The 19,014-nt window shown below is 41.5% G+C and overlaps 1 protein-coding gene across 4 annotated transcripts in view; it reads left to right on the forward strand.

Annotated features, from left to right (window-relative positions):
• Positions 1 to 16,654, forward strand: part of IDE (insulin degrading enzyme) — a 111,523-nt gene extending 94,869 nt beyond the window's left edge. For 2 of the 4 annotated variants that reach the window (XM_060034472.1, XM_060034471.1), the window contains 8 exons: positions 347 to 438; positions 1,430 to 1,541; positions 3,417 to 3,584; positions 5,137 to 5,409; positions 6,490 to 6,551; positions 12,082 to 12,154; positions 12,855 to 12,922; positions 13,582 to 16,654. In XM_060034472.1, coding sequence (XP_059890455.1) covers positions 347 to 438; positions 1,430 to 1,541; positions 3,417 to 3,584; positions 5,137 to 5,409; positions 6,490 to 6,551; positions 12,082 to 12,154; positions 12,855 to 12,922; positions 13,582 to 13,677 — 944 coding nt within the window. In that variant the 3' untranslated portion in view covers positions 13,678 to 16,654. The remainder of the gene's footprint in view (positions 1 to 346; positions 439 to 1,429; positions 1,542 to 3,416; positions 3,585 to 5,136; positions 5,410 to 6,489; positions 6,552 to 12,081; positions 12,155 to 12,854; positions 12,923 to 13,581) is intronic. The other 2 variants (XM_060034470.1, XM_069541528.1) reach the window with 1 other exon arrangement.
• Positions 16,655 to 19,014: the final 2,360 nt, after the last annotated feature.

A 19,014-nucleotide genomic window follows, 5' to 3' on the forward strand; every position in this document is an offset into this window, starting at 1 on the left:
ACCAAGGAACTGTTACAGATTGGAAGAAACTAAGGACACATGACAACTAAATGCAAGGTTGGATTGTGGATTCGATCCTGGAACAGAAAAGGGATATTAGTGGAAAACCTGAAATCCAAATAAAGTCTGTATTTTAGTTAATAGTATTGTCCCAGTGTTAACTTCTTAGTTTTGATCATCATCCTATGGTTGTTGAAGATGTTAACGTAAGAGAAAACTGGATGAAGGGTATATGGGAACTCCCTGTAATATTTTTGCAACTCTTCTGTAAATCTCAAATTACCTCAGAGTTTTTTTTTAAAAAACCTTATAGGTAGAGCTTACTATTTCTTACTCTTGTTTACAGATGTTACCCTTCCTCGCCTTAAGGCCTTCATACCTCAGCTCCTGTCGCGGCTGCACATTGAAGCCCTTCTCCATGGAAACATAACAAAGCAGGTGCGGGATTGAGGTTTTAGCAATAATCTTTTGTGCATCATTGCAAGAGAAAATTTTACCCTAGTTGGTCTAAGATTACGAACTAACCACCACAGTGTGGCTGTATAAGCACATTAGTGTTGACTCAGGCTTCCCTGCCCTGTGCAGGAGGGTAGGGGAGGGTATAGGGGGAGCAGAATGATCATGGTTAACTGTGGACCTACTTTCACAGCTGTCTCCTCTGTTTTTGCCTGCCTCTTGCAATCATTGAAGGAAATGGGAATAATTATCCCTACTCTGTAGGACAGCAGGACTGTGTAGTGGATAAGAGCACATGGTGTAGAATCAGCCTGGATTCAAACCTTGACTCCTCTGCTTACAAGTTATGTAATCTTCTGAAAACGTCTTAATCTCTCTATGCTCAATTTCCTTATCGGTAAAATTACTTATAAGGATTAAATTAAATAGTATATTCTAAGTGTTTAGCACGTGGAAAGCATTCCAGATTCCCTTGGTAGTCTGTCTTAAAAGCCCACACTCTCTACCACTCTGTTATATTGCCTCCAAAACAATATGCCAAGGTCAGGTGCTAATAAGTGGCTGAGACAGTATTCTTCCCCAGGTCAGTTTTATTCAGAATAAAGCCTCATGCTTACCTCCTTTGCTTTGCTATAGCCCCAGTTGTCTGGTGTGGGTCATTGACGTGGGACCACCTTTCCATCATCAATACCTCCCCAACTTTGGCAGTGCCTTTTCCCCAGAATCGAGATCAGTGCTCATGATTGTCTGGGTCTCTGTTTCTCTTCACTGCTACCATACTGACTCTATTGCAAATTGATGAGTTCAGTTTTTATCCATTTGAACAGGATCAAATGTATTTAAGATTTAAAAATCCACTTTTATGATAAACTAGGTTAGTTTCACAAGCATGTTGTTTCATATTGCATGGGCTACTATCTAATCAAGATACCTTTGTGATTTGTAATGTGCTATGACCTATCTTCTTCCACAGGCTGCATTAGGAATTATGCAGATGGTTGAAGACACCCTTATTGAACATGCTCATACAAAACCTCTCCTTCCAAGTCAGCTGGTTCGGTATAGAGAAGTTCAGCTCCCTGACAGTAAGTGGAAATGCTATATCTTTGGTAATGGACTACTTTGACATAATATTGTGTGTGATTACAGATGAGTTGAAGTCACTTGGATGATAATATATAGTTTTATGGTAAAGATCTACTGGGGTCCTCTACTATTTATAGCTAGAGGTAGATAATTCTGTGGGAAAATTATCTGTAGGAGTGCCAAAGAGGTAAAATTGGAGGTAGGCAATTATTTTGAAGAGAATGATACTGGAATTGACTGGTAATTGAGTATAGAGGAGTTAGGGAAAAATCACAAAACTAAAGAAATGTTGACTGTGAAGCATGAAATAAAATTTATTTATAAAAAATGTAAATTAGAATTAGGAGTGCATAGGAGTCTTTGGCAGAAGACTCACAGGTGCAGATAACACCATGTATTCGTTGCATGCATATTTGGTAAGGAATTAATATAAAGAATTGATAATAATATATTGGAGTTTGCAATGTTGGGTTACTTTTACATTAACAGTGGTTTCCTTTGATATAGAACTCATTAAGCATTATTTTCAATATTGTTCAGAACTGTATGGTGGGAAGTATGTTAGACCAGGGATGAGAAGCATTGATTTTTTTCTTTGAACTTTTTCTAAAAGTAATCACTTCCTCTTCTGAACCCCCAGCACAGGTTTTCTGAACCTTTCCTTGTTTAACCTACTCAGCACTTCTTCTCTTGTATTGGGATTGAAGTGCATCTCCATCTCCCCCGTTAGGCTATACCTTTCTTAAGGCTGGAGTCTGTGTCTGGCTCACTTGAGTAGCTACTAAAGCATTACCTCAGGATCTCTCTGTTGAATGCTCAGAGACACTTTGAGCACAGCACTGCTATTCTGCATGGCCAGTCATTACAGACCTGATAATGGTTACTTTCAAACTTCACTTAGTTTGTTCCTCAGTCACCGCAGCATGGCAGAGAGGGAGAATCAGGAACTGCCATTCAAGGGAATTCCCTGGTGGTCCAGTGGTTAGAACTCTGCACTTTCACTGCCTAGGGCCCTGGTTCGATTCCTGGTTGGGAAGCTAATATCCCACAAGCCGCTCGGTACAGCTGAAAGAACAGATGATTGAATGAACGAACAAACTGCCATTCAAAAACCATAGCACATGGTCATCAGGCGGTGACTCAGCACGGTGTATTTGCTTAGTCACATTTACTGCTCATGGAATAGTTGTCAGATCATAAAGCATGGCCATCTGTTTATAACTTTGATGAATACTTGATCAGCATATCTGCGTTTTTGTCTTAGCTCTCCACCATCCAACTTTGTGTCCTTGGACAAGTCACCTCGCTTCTCAGGGTCTTAGTTTCCTCATCTCTAAAGTAAGGTGTTAGGCTAAGTCATCTCTAAGCACTGTGCACATTTGTGTAAATTTGTGAATTGACCTTCAGTGTGGGTGTTGGTAAACAATATTAGAAATAGAATGCTAAGTAGATACTGGCACAACTAGTCATTTAAAAATTGTTTTGTATGGTTATTAAAACATAGGTCGTATTTCTGTTGAAGTTCTTATAGCTATTAGCTAGTTCTAATCTAGTACGTACACTACATTGTAGATTTCATTAACAATGGATCTCATTTAGCATCAATACTTAGTCATAAAATGGGTTTTTTATAAGTGTTTTGCCCTTTAAAGTCAGTGAGTATTTATAGAGGGCCTACCAAGTACAGATCACTGTATTAGCATTCCCTTGGGTAAGTTGAGTTTCACATTCTTAATGAATTAATTGTAATAGTTTGGAACTGCCAAAAGACACCAGCCGAACTGAGCAACTTCATAACAGCCAAACAAAACAGTAACTTTATTAAACCCTAAATAAATTTTTGAACGTGTTGCTGTCTTCTTGAAACTTCCTAGGAGGATGGTTTGTCTATCAGCAGAGGAATGAAGTTCACAATAACTGTGGCATCGAGATATACTACCAAACAGACATGCAGAGCACCTCGGAGAACATGTTTCTGGAGCTCTTCTGTCAGATCATCTCCGAGCCATGCTTCAACACCCTGCGCACCAAGGAACAGCTGGGTGAGGGGGGAGCAGGGGATGGCAGGATACCTCAGTCCTTGAGGAACAGCCATTGTCCTCGAGAGCATTCTCCACATGTACAGTCCCCTAGCATGATGCTTCAGGCGTGCTGTACTCAGAAAGACTGTGAAAGCCTGTTTGTGGGGAATCCACTTCTAGAAGATAAGCAGTTAACATCTTATGGACATTACAGCAGTTCTTAAGGAGATGAACTGTGTTTACATTACATACAAGTCTATAAAAAGGTCATTTTGGGTGGGATGCTAAGGGAAGTCTGTTATGGGTGACAAGGTGGGAAGCAAGCCATCCACAGAAGCTTAGATTTACTGAATTTTGGGTTCATTGAGAGGGCAGGTATTTTCTTTTATTCACCTTTGTTTCCCAAGCCTGGGGCACATAGAAGGTACTCAGTAAGTGTCTGCTGAGGAAATGTTTTGGCAGAGTTCTAGGCACTGTTAAAAGCCTTGGAGATCTTGGCAGGTGTGATCAATTAAGGAAAGAAACAAGCCCCAGTACGTTGAATAACCAATGAAAAAGGATTTGGGTGAGTGTCCCCAAGTAACAATCTTTTTTTAAATAGCCACAATGGTAGATGCTGGACAGCAAAAGTGGATAAGTTATGGATGGTCTTTTCCTTCATGGAGCTCACAATCTAGTCAGGGATGCAGACCTGTAAGGAATAATTGTAGTACAGTGTGGCAAATGCTACTAAGAGTGTTCAAACTCTAAAGGCTATGCTGAAGGAAGGGAGGTGTGGTTTGGGGCAGAGCAGCTGGAGAAGGCAAGCCACGAATGCTGTTTAGGAAAGATGTAGACGGTAGGTAGTGTATGAGCTCACAAGGTGACAATGGAAGTATGACCTTCAGTTACTTGGTCTAAAGATTTGCAGTCTGAATGGAGTTGGTCCAGGAATGGGTTATCTAGCAAGAAATGCAATAGTGGAGGCAAGTTCACATAAGGAACTTGGACATGAAAGGAAGCCGAGCTAGGACAATGGTTAAGGGATGAAAATGAGTCCAGCATTTCATAGGGATGAGAATAACTTTTTTTTTTTTTTTTTTTGCGGTACGCGGGCCTCTCACTGTTGCGGCCCCTCCCGCTGTGGAGCACAGGCTCCGGACGCGCAGGCTCAGCGGCCATGGCTCACAGGCCCAGCCGCTCCGCGGCATGTGGGATCTTCCTGGACCGGGGCACGATCCCGTGTCCCCTGCATCGGCAGGCGGACTCTCAACCACTGTGCCACCAGGGAAAGCCCAAGAATAACTTTAACATGGATTGAAGGGGATTAACTAGCAGACAGGGAGGAGCCTGGGAATATTGAGTTTGAAAGATAAACAAGGGTTTTATCTCCAAATTTCTAACTATTCTTCAGAGAGCTCTTCTGCCCTGTCCTTAGGAACTGAAGATATTTTAATTGCTCGTTTCTTCAGAGGTGAATAATATAAAGCCCTAAAGTAGATTTTATTTGCTCTGACAGGATAATTTTTGAAAGATTAAGAGTGACCCATGTCTCAAATGCCAAGGTCCTGACTGGCTGGTGTTTGCGTTTCAGGCTATATTGTCTTCAGTGGGCCACGCCGAGCCAATGGCATACAGGGCTTACGGTTCATCATCCAGTCGGAAAAGCCACCTCACTACCTAGAAAGCAGAGTGGAAGCTTTCTTAATTACCATGGAAAAGTCCATAGAGGACATGACAGAAGAGGCCTTCCAAAAACACATCCAAGCATTAGCGATTCGTCGACTAGACAAACCAAAGAAACTGTCTGCAGAGTGTGCTAAATACTGGGGGGAAATCATCTCCCAGCAATACAATTTTGACAGAGGTAAGACAAAATTAGGGCCCCAACATTCATGGCATGTAAGTAAAACATTTGAGGACATTGATGCCATTCTACAAAATGGTATTTGTTTTGTAGGTGATGTTCCAGTATGATTTGGGATGGGGGTGGAGGCATACCACTTCTAAAGAATCTTTATTTAATGTAACAACAATTTCCTAGTAGAAACTTTAGCTTTTTTTTCCCTTCTCTGAACTAGAGCTGGATCTATCTGTATCTCATAATAATGCACTAATAATAAATCTGATTTCACTTTTTGTGTTCATTCAGTACGCCCCTGAGGCTCTGAGCACAGATATGTAGGTATTTCTCATAACTCTAAATGGAAAATGTGCAAATTGAACTCTCTTGAGACAGGTGCTGCCCTGGAGGCGCAGGGGTTCAAATGTTTCCCTTTAGGGATCTCCCAAAATTTGTCAGTGCTTTTAGATTTGGGAGACTGTGCTCCCCAAAGTGTCCTGCTTATCAGCTTCCTTGTGCCTTTCTTAGAACAGATTAACAATGGAGTGCACTCAGCTACACTAGAAGTCAGAAAGAGTTGGGTTGTGTTCTCACTGTGACACCAACAAGCCAAAGATCTCAGCCAAGTAACATTTTTTGGGCCTGTGTTTCCTTACCTGTAATTTTTCTAGCAGTTGGATTCACTGTTAATAGTACTGGGTTGGCCAAGAAGTTCGTTCAGGTTTTTCCATAAGATGTTTCGGAAAAACCTGTGTGAACTTCTTGGCCAACCCAATACCTCCCACTTATTGAGCATTTGCCCTGTGCCCTGGTATTGTGTTATTGTCAGTTAAGTAGTTGTTATCGACAATTTCTAGATGAGGAAACTGAGGCTCAGAAAACTTGAAGTGACTAGCCCAAGACCCAACAGCTCATAACTAGAGAGACAGGATATCCTCTTACTTTTTACTTGAAATTTATTCCCTTACTACTTGCAGGAGCAGATGATCACTCAAAAAGATGGATTCTTAAGAGTGTTGGAGTGAAGTATATTGTCATTTAGTGTAGTGTTCTGGGATACTTAAAATGAAAATATTGTAAATTCTTGTTTGATTACTTTTTTAGATAATACAGAAGTTGCCTATTTAAAAACACTTACCAAGGAAGATATTATCAAATTCTATAAGGTAAGTTCAATTTACATGTTTAGATTTTGACTGATAAGAAAATATTGTATGCACTGTGTTGTGTGTTGCTGCTTTGAACCCATTCAGGCAGGATTTATGAAGACATTTTTATGGACCTAAGTATTTTGTGTGTGTGTATGTGGGGTACGCGGGCCTCTCACTGTTGTGGCCTCTCCCGTCGTGGAGCACAGGCTCCGGACGCGCAGGCTCAGCGGCCATGGCTCACGGGCCTCGCCGCTCTGCGGCATGTGGGATCCTCCTGGACTGGGGCACGAACCCGTGTCCCCTGCATCGGCAGGCGGACTGTCAACCACTGCGCCACCAGGGAAGCCGTGGACCTAAGTATTTCTGACACATATTACTGTTAGGAAAAAGAAATAGTCCCTATTGAACTCAGTACTGTTTTTCTCTCCCTCTGGACCGAGGACCGTGATGGCCCTTCCTGGCTTCCAGAGCCACCTGTTTAGGTTACCCTTCTGTTTCTTCTCTCTGTTCCTCGCCCCAGCCCGCAAAGAACATCGCTGAGCTTTTGGTGGGAAGAAAGAGCAAAGAAAACAAATAGAACTTGGGAATCCGATTATTTTCCAGTCTCTGGCAACTGTAAATCATCTTCACTAATTTAGCTGCCACTATGGCTCCTTTTAAAAATAAATGATTACTGGGCTTCCCTGGTGGCGCAGTGGTTGAGAGTCCGCCTGCCGATGCAGGGGACACGGGTTCGTGCCCCAGTCCGGGAAGATCCCACATGCCGCGGAGCAGCTGGGCCCGTGAGCCATGGCCACTGAGCCTGCGCGTCCGGAGCCTGTGCTCTGCAACGGGAGAGGCCACAACAGTGAGAGGCCCGCATACGGCAAAAGATAAATAAATAAATAAATAAAAGAAATGATTACTCACCTTTGAACTGTGTTCAGAGATCTTCTGAGTTGTTTTTTTTTAATTGTGTTTATTGAAGTATAGTTGATTTACAATGTCGTATTAGTTTCAGGTGTACAGCAAAGTGATTCCATTTTATATATATATTCTTTTTCATATTCTTTTCTATTATAGGTTATTATAAGATATTGGATATAGTTCCCTGTGCTATACAGTAGGATCTTATTGTTTGTCTTATTTTATATATAGTAGCTTATATCTGCTAATCCCAAACTAGAGATTTGTGAGTTTTTTTTTAAAGTAGAATGACTTTTTATACTAATTATTATATTTATTTATTTATTTTTGGCTGTGTTGGGTCTTCATTGCTGCACGCAGGCTTTCTCTAGTTGTGGTGAGCGGGGGGCTACTGTTCGCTGCAGTGCGTGGGCTTCACATTGCAGTGGCTTCTCTTGTTGCAGAGCGCGGACTCCAGTAGTTGTGGCACGCGGGCTCAGTAGTTGTGGCTCGTGGGTTCTAGGGTGCAGGCTCAGTAGTTGTGGCGCACGGACTTAGCTGCTCTGCGGCCTGTGGTATCTTCCCAGGCCAGGGCTAGAACCTGTGTCCCCGGCATTGGCAGGCGGATTCTTAACCACTGCGCCACCAGGGAGGTCCCAGATTTGTGAGCTTTAAACGCCTGAGCTCACTGAGAAAGTTCAGTTCATCAAGAGAAAAGAGAGGCACCACCATTAAAGTTTTCCCAGTACAGCTTGAAGAGGTTTACACCATCCAAATTTTCCCCACCTGTAACAGAATTCATAGAAGGGTAGCAAAAATTTTAAGTGGGCATATAATGTGTAGTAACCATGCTAAGTGCAGAAATTAAAAATTTATGCTGCAATAGAGTTGCACCTAAAGCGCTATATATATTCTTTGTAATGTATTGGGACCTCTAATTTGTGTAAAATACTTTTATGTCTGTTTTTTAGGATAAGGAACAAAATTCTACTCCATAATTACCATAGTACCTTAGAATTATACCCTATCTAGTATCCTTAGCCACTTCTCCTGGTTCATATCTGATTTATCAGACACCAGGTTTTTCGTTGGGAGCTCAGGTCCTGCCTCATGCTAACATCTCTGGGAGGGATGTCATCTGCTTTTCAAGGTCATTTCTCAGGGATCTGTTGTAACTGCCATAACAGGAGTGGTGCTTGCAGTTCTCATTGGAATGATTTTGTGAAATTAATTGTACAGTGAAGGCTAATCAGATCTAATTCACCACTATTGGTGCTTGTGTGGGAGAGTGAGGAAAAGGAAATAGCCCTGAGGTGGAGGTGCTGATAGTTTCATAGAAGAAAAGGGTGACTTAGCACTGTCTACCAGTTACTTTCCCCCCAGATCCTCTGCAGGACGACAAGGTTTCTGGTCTCTGTATGTGCAAACAAGTATTCATATAGCCAGTAACACCTTAGCAATAAGAAAAGAGAGACAGTAGCAATTTTAGGTTCAAAATTTGACAGTAAAAGACAGTATTTTGAATGTTCCTTTCTCAGCAATGGGATTTGAACCATTTTGGCTATGGACATGGCTGGCTGGGCAATTTACCATTTTCTTTACCTCATGGCTCCCTTGCATTGTGTAGAAGAATTGTGCTTTTTTGCAGTGATAGTCTTTTTTTTTTTTAATATTATTTATTTAGTTTTAAATTTTGGCTGTGTTGGGTCTTCGCTGCTGCATGAGGGCCCTCCCCAGCTGCGGCAAGCGGGGGCTACTCCTTGCCGCGGTGCACGGGCCTCTCATGGTGGTGGCTGCTTCCCCTGTTGCGGGCTTAAGTAGTTGTAGCGCGAGGGCTCTAGAGCGCAGGCTCAGCAGCTGCGGCTCACAGGCCTAGCCACTCCGCGGCATGTGGGATCCTCCCAGATCAGGGCTCGAACCTGTGTCCCCTGCACTGGCAGGCGGACTCCCAACCACTGCACCACCAGGGAAGTCCCAGTGATAGTCTTTTAAAAATATATATATTTTGACAAGGGGGAGGCTCGGCCTGTGAAGGGGCAGTGGGCATATAGAAAACCTGTGCACCTTCCACTCAATTTTGCTGTGAACCCAAACTGCTTGAAAAAATAAAATCTATTAAAAAAAATGTGTGTGTATGTATGTAACAAAAAACGCATACTTTTTTTTTTTAATTTAATTTTTTTTTTCTTTTATTTTTTGGCCACACCATGCAGCATGTGGGATCTTAACTCTCCGACCAGGGATCGAACCCATAATCCCTGCAGTGGAAGCACAGAGTCCTAACCACTGGACCACCAGGGAACTCCCAACACATACATATTTTTAAAATAAAACAATATATAAAATAAGATTCTGTTCTGAAATATAACCCCAGGTAGTCTTTGTGTCTGTGGAGAGAGAGCTGCAGTAGGACCGTGAGGGGCAGAGTTGGGTGTGAGAGCAGGGCTCCAGGACACGTGTCCGCAGCCAGGCTGTTCAGCCATCCAGAGCCCTGCTCAGAGCTGCTGGCCTCACTCAGTGATCTGTGGGGCAGCAGCAGGAGCACATATGGCCTCTGAGCACAGACTCTGGGCTCAGCCCTATCACCAGCTAGCTAGCTCTGTGACCTTGGCCAAATTACTTAAGCTTCCTTATTTACAAAATAGAGATTATGGGGTATTCATTGAAATGAGGTATGTAAAGTGATTGGCACTTAGTAGCATTTATTAAACAGTCTCTATCGTTATCTCTTTATTAGTAATACTCAATCTTAGGATTTTTAAATATTTTAATCAGAATGTTTTAGATCGGAATATGTTTTCCTCCTTGGTGTTATAAAGTGGGTTTTAGTTGTATTGATTTACTACTTAAGACTGTTACACTTTGTGAGGTTAGTTACTTGTTCTCAACTGCCTACAAAAGAGGGTGCTCATGTTCAGCTCTCTTTGGTTCCTAAGACATTTATTTTAAGACATTATTAGTTATGTGTGTTCAAAAAGAATGATGACTTAATATGACTTACTGTGATGTTTCCAGAAGAAATGAAGATTTCTCTTTCCTTCCACAAATTCTGTTATTTATTTGAAGTTACAGGTGGTACCTGATCATTGAATTTGTGAAAAGAGCAGTTATAAGACTGACTTTCTTGTCTTAAAAAAATGACAGTGTTTATTACCAAGCTTACGCTAAATCTAGAACAGGCTTTCCCTAGCTATGTTCCATGGTACGAGATACTAATAGGGGGTACCTAGAAAAAAGGGTTTCGTGACCATGTACGTTTGGGAATGACTACTCTTTATTCTCATTCTTGGTGAATCACAGAGCATGTTAGCTTTTTAAAAGTTCTAAGAACCCCATAGTTAAAATTTCTTTAGCCCAGCATTTGTTTAGTTTTGATTAACAAAATATTTCCTAAGCTGCTATCACTATGGACACTTTTTTTTGCACAGAATACCTATAAGTATCTCTTAGGACTCTCGTGTTCCTTAGAATAGAGAAATTCTAAGAAATTTCTGCAATTGGTTGGTTTTTAGAAAAATGGGGATTATCCAAAGTTGGTCAGGAAATTGAACAGGATATTCTGCTGTAACCGATACAGGTTAAGAGGGCGATGAAGGTTTGGGTGATAAGGGATCAAAAATAGATCTTTGGAAGCAAACGTTTTACTCCAGTAAGATGCTCTCAGATGAGGCACTGCATGTTACTGGAGGCTGACCTGGGCTGAGCTCCTGAAAGAGGCTGTTCTGCCAGCTGGCAGAGCCGTGGGCAAGCTTGCTGTGCAACCTCAGCAGGGCTTCCATTGCAGCTGCACAGGGCCAGGCTTGCAATAACTGTTCCGTAAATAACCGTGAGTCAGTATGGCTTTGCTGATGATCTCTTCCTCTGAGGTTACAAAACATTGCTGCTGGCTGAGGCATCAGGGGAAGCTTCATCACAACTTGTGTTTTCCCTTTGCAAAAGACAAATACAGGTCCAGCATCAAGGGAAAGGTGAGGAGACACTTCGCCACAGGATCCTTCTGCCAACATACCACTCCTGGCTTTCTTGGTAGTAACTAAGGGGAGTCCCTCAAAGCAACGTGGTGGAATGGAGAGAACAAGCAAACCTCACTTCTGGCACCATCCCTTCCAAGCTGTGTGACTCCACCTGTGTGACTTTTTGTTCTAGAGTCAGAGTCTCTAAAACAAGAATCATCATGATGTTTAGCTTACAGAGAATCAAGTGAGCTAACATAGGAGAGAGGCTGATACAAGATGATACTCAAGAGATGTTAGTTTTCTTCTTTTCTTAGGGGGCAAGCATCGTGGTCATCCCTTAACTAAGCTCAGGCCATTGTCTCTGCAGACACTGCAGACCAGTAGGTGCAGCCCTGCATCAAACCCCAATGAGAACTAGGCTAGGGTTTTAATCCCAGCCCAGGTACCTACTAGCTGTAGGGGCTTGAGCACTTAATCTCCTTGGACTCACTTTTCTCATTGTAAGATGGGGTTAAGAATAATTCTTGCCTACCTCCTAATTTTTGTGGAGTTCAAATGAAATACTATAGGTAAGGGGAAAGAAAGGGAGGCGTCTTTACTGTTTCTGACTGCGTGAGAGCTGATTCTTCATGGTCGTAAGAGAGCACCTCATTTTAAGTTCCTTAGTGGGGCAAAAGGGTGACCTTGCTATTCTTTCCAACCAGGAAATGTTGGCGGTAGATGCCCCGAGAAGACATAAGGTATCCGTCCATGTTCTTGCCAGAGAAATGGATTCTTGTAAGTATTGAGTATTGGCTTTTTCAAAAGTGTGTTTTTAGGCACGCGATAGCTGTACCATGCCATAGTCACAGCCCTTCTAGACCACCAGGAAGTAAAGGGGCACAGAAGGGGAACTAACTGGAGACAGGGTCTGCTCTGTCAAAGCAAAAATAAGGGGAAAAAAGAAATGAGGCAGTGAAGGAGAGAGCCAACAGCAGAGGACACAGTGCCGAGCTGGCCACAGCTCCATAAGAAAACAAGGCCAGGTGCTGGTAGGGCATCTCCAAAGAAGCTGCATGGGACAACTGCATGTGGCGGGGGAAGGGTGAGCAGTTTATCTGTCCTTCCCATCTCCTGTCTGTGACGGTTTGCCCCATGACCATTTACTCCCCCGGCCTTCCAGGTGGTTTTACTGGGTCCTTCCGGGTGGCCAGAGCCTCAGGGTCCAGTGAGGTCAGAGCTGGGCACTAAAGCAGCTGTGGCCAAGGCTATTTAAGCACAGTAACATCATGAACCATCATTAGGGACACTCTGGATAGGAGGCAGGACAAGCGAACAAGGCCTTGGGAGCACACACCCTAAAAGGATCTGAAAGGTACATGAACGGGACCTGGTGCAGAATTTTAGTGAGCTGAGTCTGGTTTGTGTTTGTTTGTTTGTTTGCTCTTGTGTTCAAGTATCAATAAGTGCAAAGCATTAAACCTTTTGTTTTTTATAGGTCCTGTGGTTGGAGAGTTCCCATGTCAAAATGATATAAATTTGTCACAAGCACCAGCCTTGCCACAAGTAAGAAATATAAATATCATGTTAGCTTGCCCTGTTAGAGGACTTCCTACTTAGAAGGAGCTTGTTCACCAGGACACATAAGACCTGGAGATTTCAGTTTACGAGGTATTCGGGCATCTACTTTAGGTCTCCCTTAGAGACCAGGTTGCCATTCTTTCCTTTTTCAGCTGCAGAGACTCAGCCTTTGCCCTTATCCGCCTTGTCCTCTAGCTTGAACAGTTGTGTTACTCTGCAATGAGTCATCTCCAGCCACATTTATCCCAGCCTTTTCCATGGTGCTTGTGCATTTTAATCATCTGGAAAGGTTGGCATTTACTTGCAAGAAGAGGAAGCTGGCAGTGTAATTAGGCTCTTGCCGGATGGGCACACTGGCCTCTACCACTCTGCCAAAGCGGCGGTCCTGAGCCCTCAGTGGGCCTGCCCTCGAGTGCCCAGAGGAGAGCCAAGATTCTCCCCTCTGGCCCAGAGTCCCACTGGGGACATTCACCATAAGTTTGCATAGACCCTCTGACCTTACTGATCCAGGAAGAGAGGTCAGTAGATATAATATGTAATATATAGTGTAGAAACTAGTGTGTTTATGTAAAAATAAAGTTTATGTCCTGTTCGGTCTGCTTTTTAGGCTAAATACACTAAGAGAAAACTTTTTTTCTTTGCAGCCTGAAGTGATTCAGAACATGACTGAGTTCAAGCGTGGTTTGCCACTGTTTCCCCTTGTGAAACCACATATTAACTTCATGGCTGCAAAACTCTGAAGATTCCTCATGGGCGGGAAAGTGCAAGTGGATGCATTCCTGAGTCTTCCAAGGGCTAGGAAAGCAATCTTGGCCACTTTAATATTTTCTGGTTCACTATTAGAAAAACAGAAAAAAAAAAAAAAGTTGTCAAATGTCATTATGTAGAAATATTAAAAATCCAAAGTAATTAAATTACAAAATCTTATAGATGTAGAATATTTTTAAAATACATGCCTCTTAATATTTTAAAAGTTTTCTTTTCATTACTAAGAGAAATGTCCCTTATATAACAGTACTTAAAATGTTGGATGATATTCCTATAGAAACTTCCTTATTCTGTAAAATAGTCACTTGTCAGAAGAAAAATATGTTAGCTTTTTTCTAAAAGCCTCCTAGGTTGACAGAAAAGACTTCAAAACATGTAGAAAGATAATAACCTTTTTAAAAATGGATCCTCAACTTCGCTTTCTACTTAATGGTTTCATGTAAATAATGGAGAACATTACATTTGGCAGATAATGAACAAAGCAATGTCATTTTCTTTTACTAGTGAAATTGCTGATTATATAAGGCATGGTTTTAATCTTTTTATAGAATTTGAACATGTTTTTTATTCAAACTAGTAAAATGCTGGAAAATTCTAGAACACCCTACTTATTTACAGTGCTAGAAATACAGACTTACCTTACATCAATTTTGTCCCAAACTGAATTTCTCAGGATTACTGTGATTTGTTTTTTTCTGATTGAATTATATTGACATTCTTGTTCATAGTTGGTTTGCAGTGTTCCATCAGCGTCACTTTTTCCCATCAACACGTTGCTGTATTTATTTAACAGAAACAAACAGGGTAAACTTCAGATCCCACTGAGTGTGTGACATGCGTTTCCAACATCATCTATTCTAAACACCTGTAACTTTTTACTACCACGAAATTGCAGTCAGTATACGAACCAAAATATTTGCCCCATTATGAATATAAAAGGCAACACGTGCACAGACACCTTTTTGGAGGTATAAAAAGGAAAGCCTTGGATTCTTCAATAGCATGCTCTCCATAGAGACTTGGAATCCTGTTTTGCTACCAGTCTAATACTGCCTTAAGTGTAAAGTTACTTTTTGAATATATAAATTCAAACATACAAACACACAGATGATGACTGGAGTGAACTTTTAAAAAATATTTTCTTTCATGAGATACAATTTTGGATGAAATTGTTACTGTAGATTTAACAGCTGTTTTGAAATATTAAAACTTAAAGAGAAATTGGAGACATACAGGCACTAGTAACAGTAAGTGGCCCTGTAGTTCACTAACTCAGGCAAAGTAAAGAATGGCATTTTCAAATGACATTTCACCTCCATATGACTTGATTTGCCAGGACTTCTTTCTGTAGAGCCATGTCTTTTCACATCTTAAGTTTTCACATTTGCTGTTTTTCTGAATAATCTGAATTTGGGGCAAGAATGATAATCCCAGCTGTGGAGGCTGCTTTCGAAAGCGGGGCTCCATTTCTACTGTCAGACATATGTGGTGCTGTAACCATCTTTTTATCCCTGCCTTCAAGAGCTTCCTTGTATGAAGCCTGTCCTTGTCCATCAGAAGGTACGTGAGTCATCGTCACTTCCTTCTGGTTTTATGCATTTGTAGACTATGCAGCTTTTCATCAAACTGCAGATATATACGAGAGGGATCAAAAACTAGTCCTGAGTGCATAAATCCACCACTGGAAAAGTAAATAATCCACTTATATCTTTTCTGTGGAAAATTATGTGCTACTGGGTAACTTTTTGCTCTTTAAAAAAAAAAGGGAGAGGGTGAAATTGAACGGTGTCACTTTTATGAGAAAGTCACGTGAAGAAATCTGAACGGCATCTCATGTCGTCTTACAGGAACTGTGGTTGCTCTTGAGCGTACTCTAGCATTGTCTGGTTTCCACTTTGGATCGAGAGCTACTGTTGGATCATTCAGGCATCCTTATGGATTCAGCTGCATGGGTCCAAGCTGCAGTCCCTGAGCAATAACAGACTACCTGGCTACTGCTCTTTACTCAGCGCTTAGTAAATGAGATTTGCGAAACACACTAAGGTGTTAGTTACCCGTGACTTTTTGAAAAGTCTTCTTTTTCACTGCTTGATGTGGAAGAGAGAGCATGTGACACAGCCAGTACGTGGTAGAGTGCTAGGGTAATCCTGTTTACAATAAATTGCCTGAATTTCACCTCTGGAGTTTGCATTTGTATTATTTTTAGTTTCAGTGGCCAATCCTCAACCTATCTCTCAACATCCCGATTTGACGATGTTTCTTGCTTTCATTGTTCCCAATGTAGAAAGCAGTGGATTTTTTTTTTTTAAGTGAATCTGGGTAACAGTGATTTAATCAAATAAATGGGTCAATTTCACAGTCTTAAGAGTAGATCACTTTTGTAAAACAGGAATCTCAGTGTGAGAGGCTGAACTCCTTGCTGACCCCAAACCCAGAAAGATTTGTCCTGTGAGTTTCAGGGAGGAGAATTCAGAAGGCAGAAAAAATATTTCTCTCCTCATCTTCCTCGCATGTCTCCAGCGGCAGGTTAGGCAGATACCTTGTCCGATCCCTGGCTTCTTACTCCCTGTCAAAATAATCTTTCTACTCGTGTGGTTACCAGCTGGTTCAACCAAGCATTTCAAGAGGGAATCTGGTGGTTCTTCAGTTTCCAACCTAGGACAGTAGTGCAGGGCACGTGGTCAGCTTTGTGCTCAGGGAGGATGCAGCTGCCCCATCCGGAGGCCTGGAGCCACCCCAGGTTTTAGGGCTTGGTGCAGTTTCCACCTCTCTCATGGTGTGTGAGGGGAATCATCTGGTCCCCTTCTCTTAGTCGCAGCATGTTCGTGGTGAAAACCAAGGATTCTCACATACTCATCTCCCTTTATAAGGATGGTTCCTGCCCTCCTAAGCCCTCCCTGGAAGGGCCTCTGACCAGTAGGCTTCTAGATCCCTAGTATTCTGTGCTGCCCATCCGATGAAGTTCATTCACTGTCCTTATCAACCTGAACATTGACCACTCCATGGTTTCTTGTGGCAAAGCGTCTTGGTAGTACTGAATTGCTACTTTTCTCACCCAATCTTTTGACATGGGAGGACGATGATTAAAATCATCATCATCCCAGGTTTTCGGAAGTGAAAATAGGCTCAGAAAGGCTAAACAGTTTGCCCCAGACCGTGCAGGAAGCACGGATTCAAACCTCCACTCAGATCTTTAAACTCTAGTTCTCATTGTTCCATGTGGATTTCCTGTAATAATGGGTACCAAGTCTACAAAGGTACTTGTGGAACAAAGTAGAAGGGCAGTTGTTTTTGCATGTGTATGAAACTTAACTTTTTTCACTGATACCACCTTAGTCTCCCAACCTTTGCCTATTTTGGAGGGAGTGAGACCAAGTCTCAGAGTCTGTGTCCCTCTCCTCCAGTCCTCTGTTGTTTCCCCTCTGCTGGACTCCCTTGTGGCCAGTTATCACCACTGGGATCTCCCTCCCTCTTGGAGTCAATCCAGACCCATGCCTCCTGGCCTGCTAGGCCCTTAAATCAATGCAAGCTCTCCTTGCTGTCACCCCTGGAGTGATGAGATGATCTGGAATCCTTCAAGTGATTCTGAATGAGAGTGTGAAGAAGAGTCAAGTTCATCTGTAACCCCACCCCTCCAGGACAACCACATTTTTTGCATTGTTATTTTGCAGTCTTTTTCCTGTGCAAGTAGAATGGGGTCATATATTCAGTGTTACAACTTTTTCCATAGTCTATATTGAGAATTTTCCACGTGGGTACTCTTGGGAAGTTTGTGGTATTTGCTGTTGTTGTCATTATTGAGTTTTTGGTATCATACTGTAGTTTGTTTATCCAGTCCCTCTTAAGAGTGGGATATTTAGGGTGTTTTCAAACTCTGATCCATGATAAAACTCCTTGTGCAGACAGAGTATGTGTGTGGTTTTCTGATTATTTCTTTAAATCACTGGGTTGTAGAATATGAATATATCATTTAACTTCTTTTTGGAAAAGTTTTAAATCTACAGAAGTTGTAGAAATAGTACAGTGAATGCCCATATAGCCTTCACCCTGTATTCACCAGTTTAATGTTTCCTGTGCATTGCTCCCTCCCTCCCTCTCTCTCCGTAGATGTCGTGACTCCTCACCCCTAAATACTTCATCACGTATCTCCTAATAACATTGTCGATGTGTAGTCAGGAATTGGGTCTCACCCAAAGGTAGGTCTGGCCTATGTCCCCTTTGTTTTTGTTTAGACATTATAGACAAGTAATTTTGACAACTTAGATGAAAGAGGTACATTTCCTGAAAGACACAAATTACCAAAACAGACATGAAGGGAAATAGAAAATATGAATATTCCCTTAATCTGTCTTAAGAAATTGAATTAATGCCCTTTCCACAAAGAAAATCCCAAACCCAGATGGCTTCATTGGTGAATTCTATCAGACATTTAAGGATGAAATTATACCAATCTTACATTTTAGAAAGCAGGAGGGAACCCTTTTATGAGGTTAGGATTACCCTTATACCAAACTCAGACAAAGGTATTTCAAGTAAAGAAAGCTCTAAATCAATTACCCTTTTAAAAGTCCTGAAAGTCTTTAACAAAATGTTGGCAATTTGAATCCAACGATGTATAAACAGGAATTTTTTATACAGTTGATTTTCATATATTATACCAACTTTACATGAAGACAGAGTAGGAGGAATGCAAGGTTGGTATAATATTTGAAAATCAATTAGTATTGTTTACCATAGTGACAGAATTAAGGATGAAAAACCACATAGTCGTTTCAATAGGTAGAGTAAGAGCATTTTACAAAATCCATACTAACAGCTCTCAGCAAACAAGGAATGGAAGGGAACTTCCTCAACCTAATAAAGGGAATTTAAAAAATACCTACTGGTCACATCATAAATAAGGATAAAATATTGAACACTTTGACCCTAAGAGGTGCACCAAGATGAGGATGTATGTTCTCACAACTTTTTTCAAACTTGTATATGAGGTCCTCGTCAGTACAATAAAGATTGGGAAGAATGAAGTAAAAAGTGTTCACAGATGGCATGAGCACATACCAAAAAAACTCTAAGGACTACAAAAATGGTACTAAATTGATTTAACAAGATTGCAGGAAATAACAAATCAATTTTATGTCAACAGATTATACTGTCCACAAAATTCAAATAATTTATAATAGCACCAAAAAAGTATTTAGGGGCAAAATATTTTTAAATGTGAAAAACCCGTACACTGAAAACTTCAAAACGTTACTGAAGGAAAGTTTTTAAAGACCAAAATAAACAGACAAAATCCATATTCATGGATT

Source organism: Delphinus delphis, chromosome 16, assembly GCF_949987515.2.
Source record: "Delphinus delphis chromosome 16, mDelDel1.2, whole genome shotgun sequence".
NCBI lineage: Eukaryota > Metazoa > Chordata > Mammalia > Artiodactyla > Delphinidae > Delphinus > Delphinus delphis.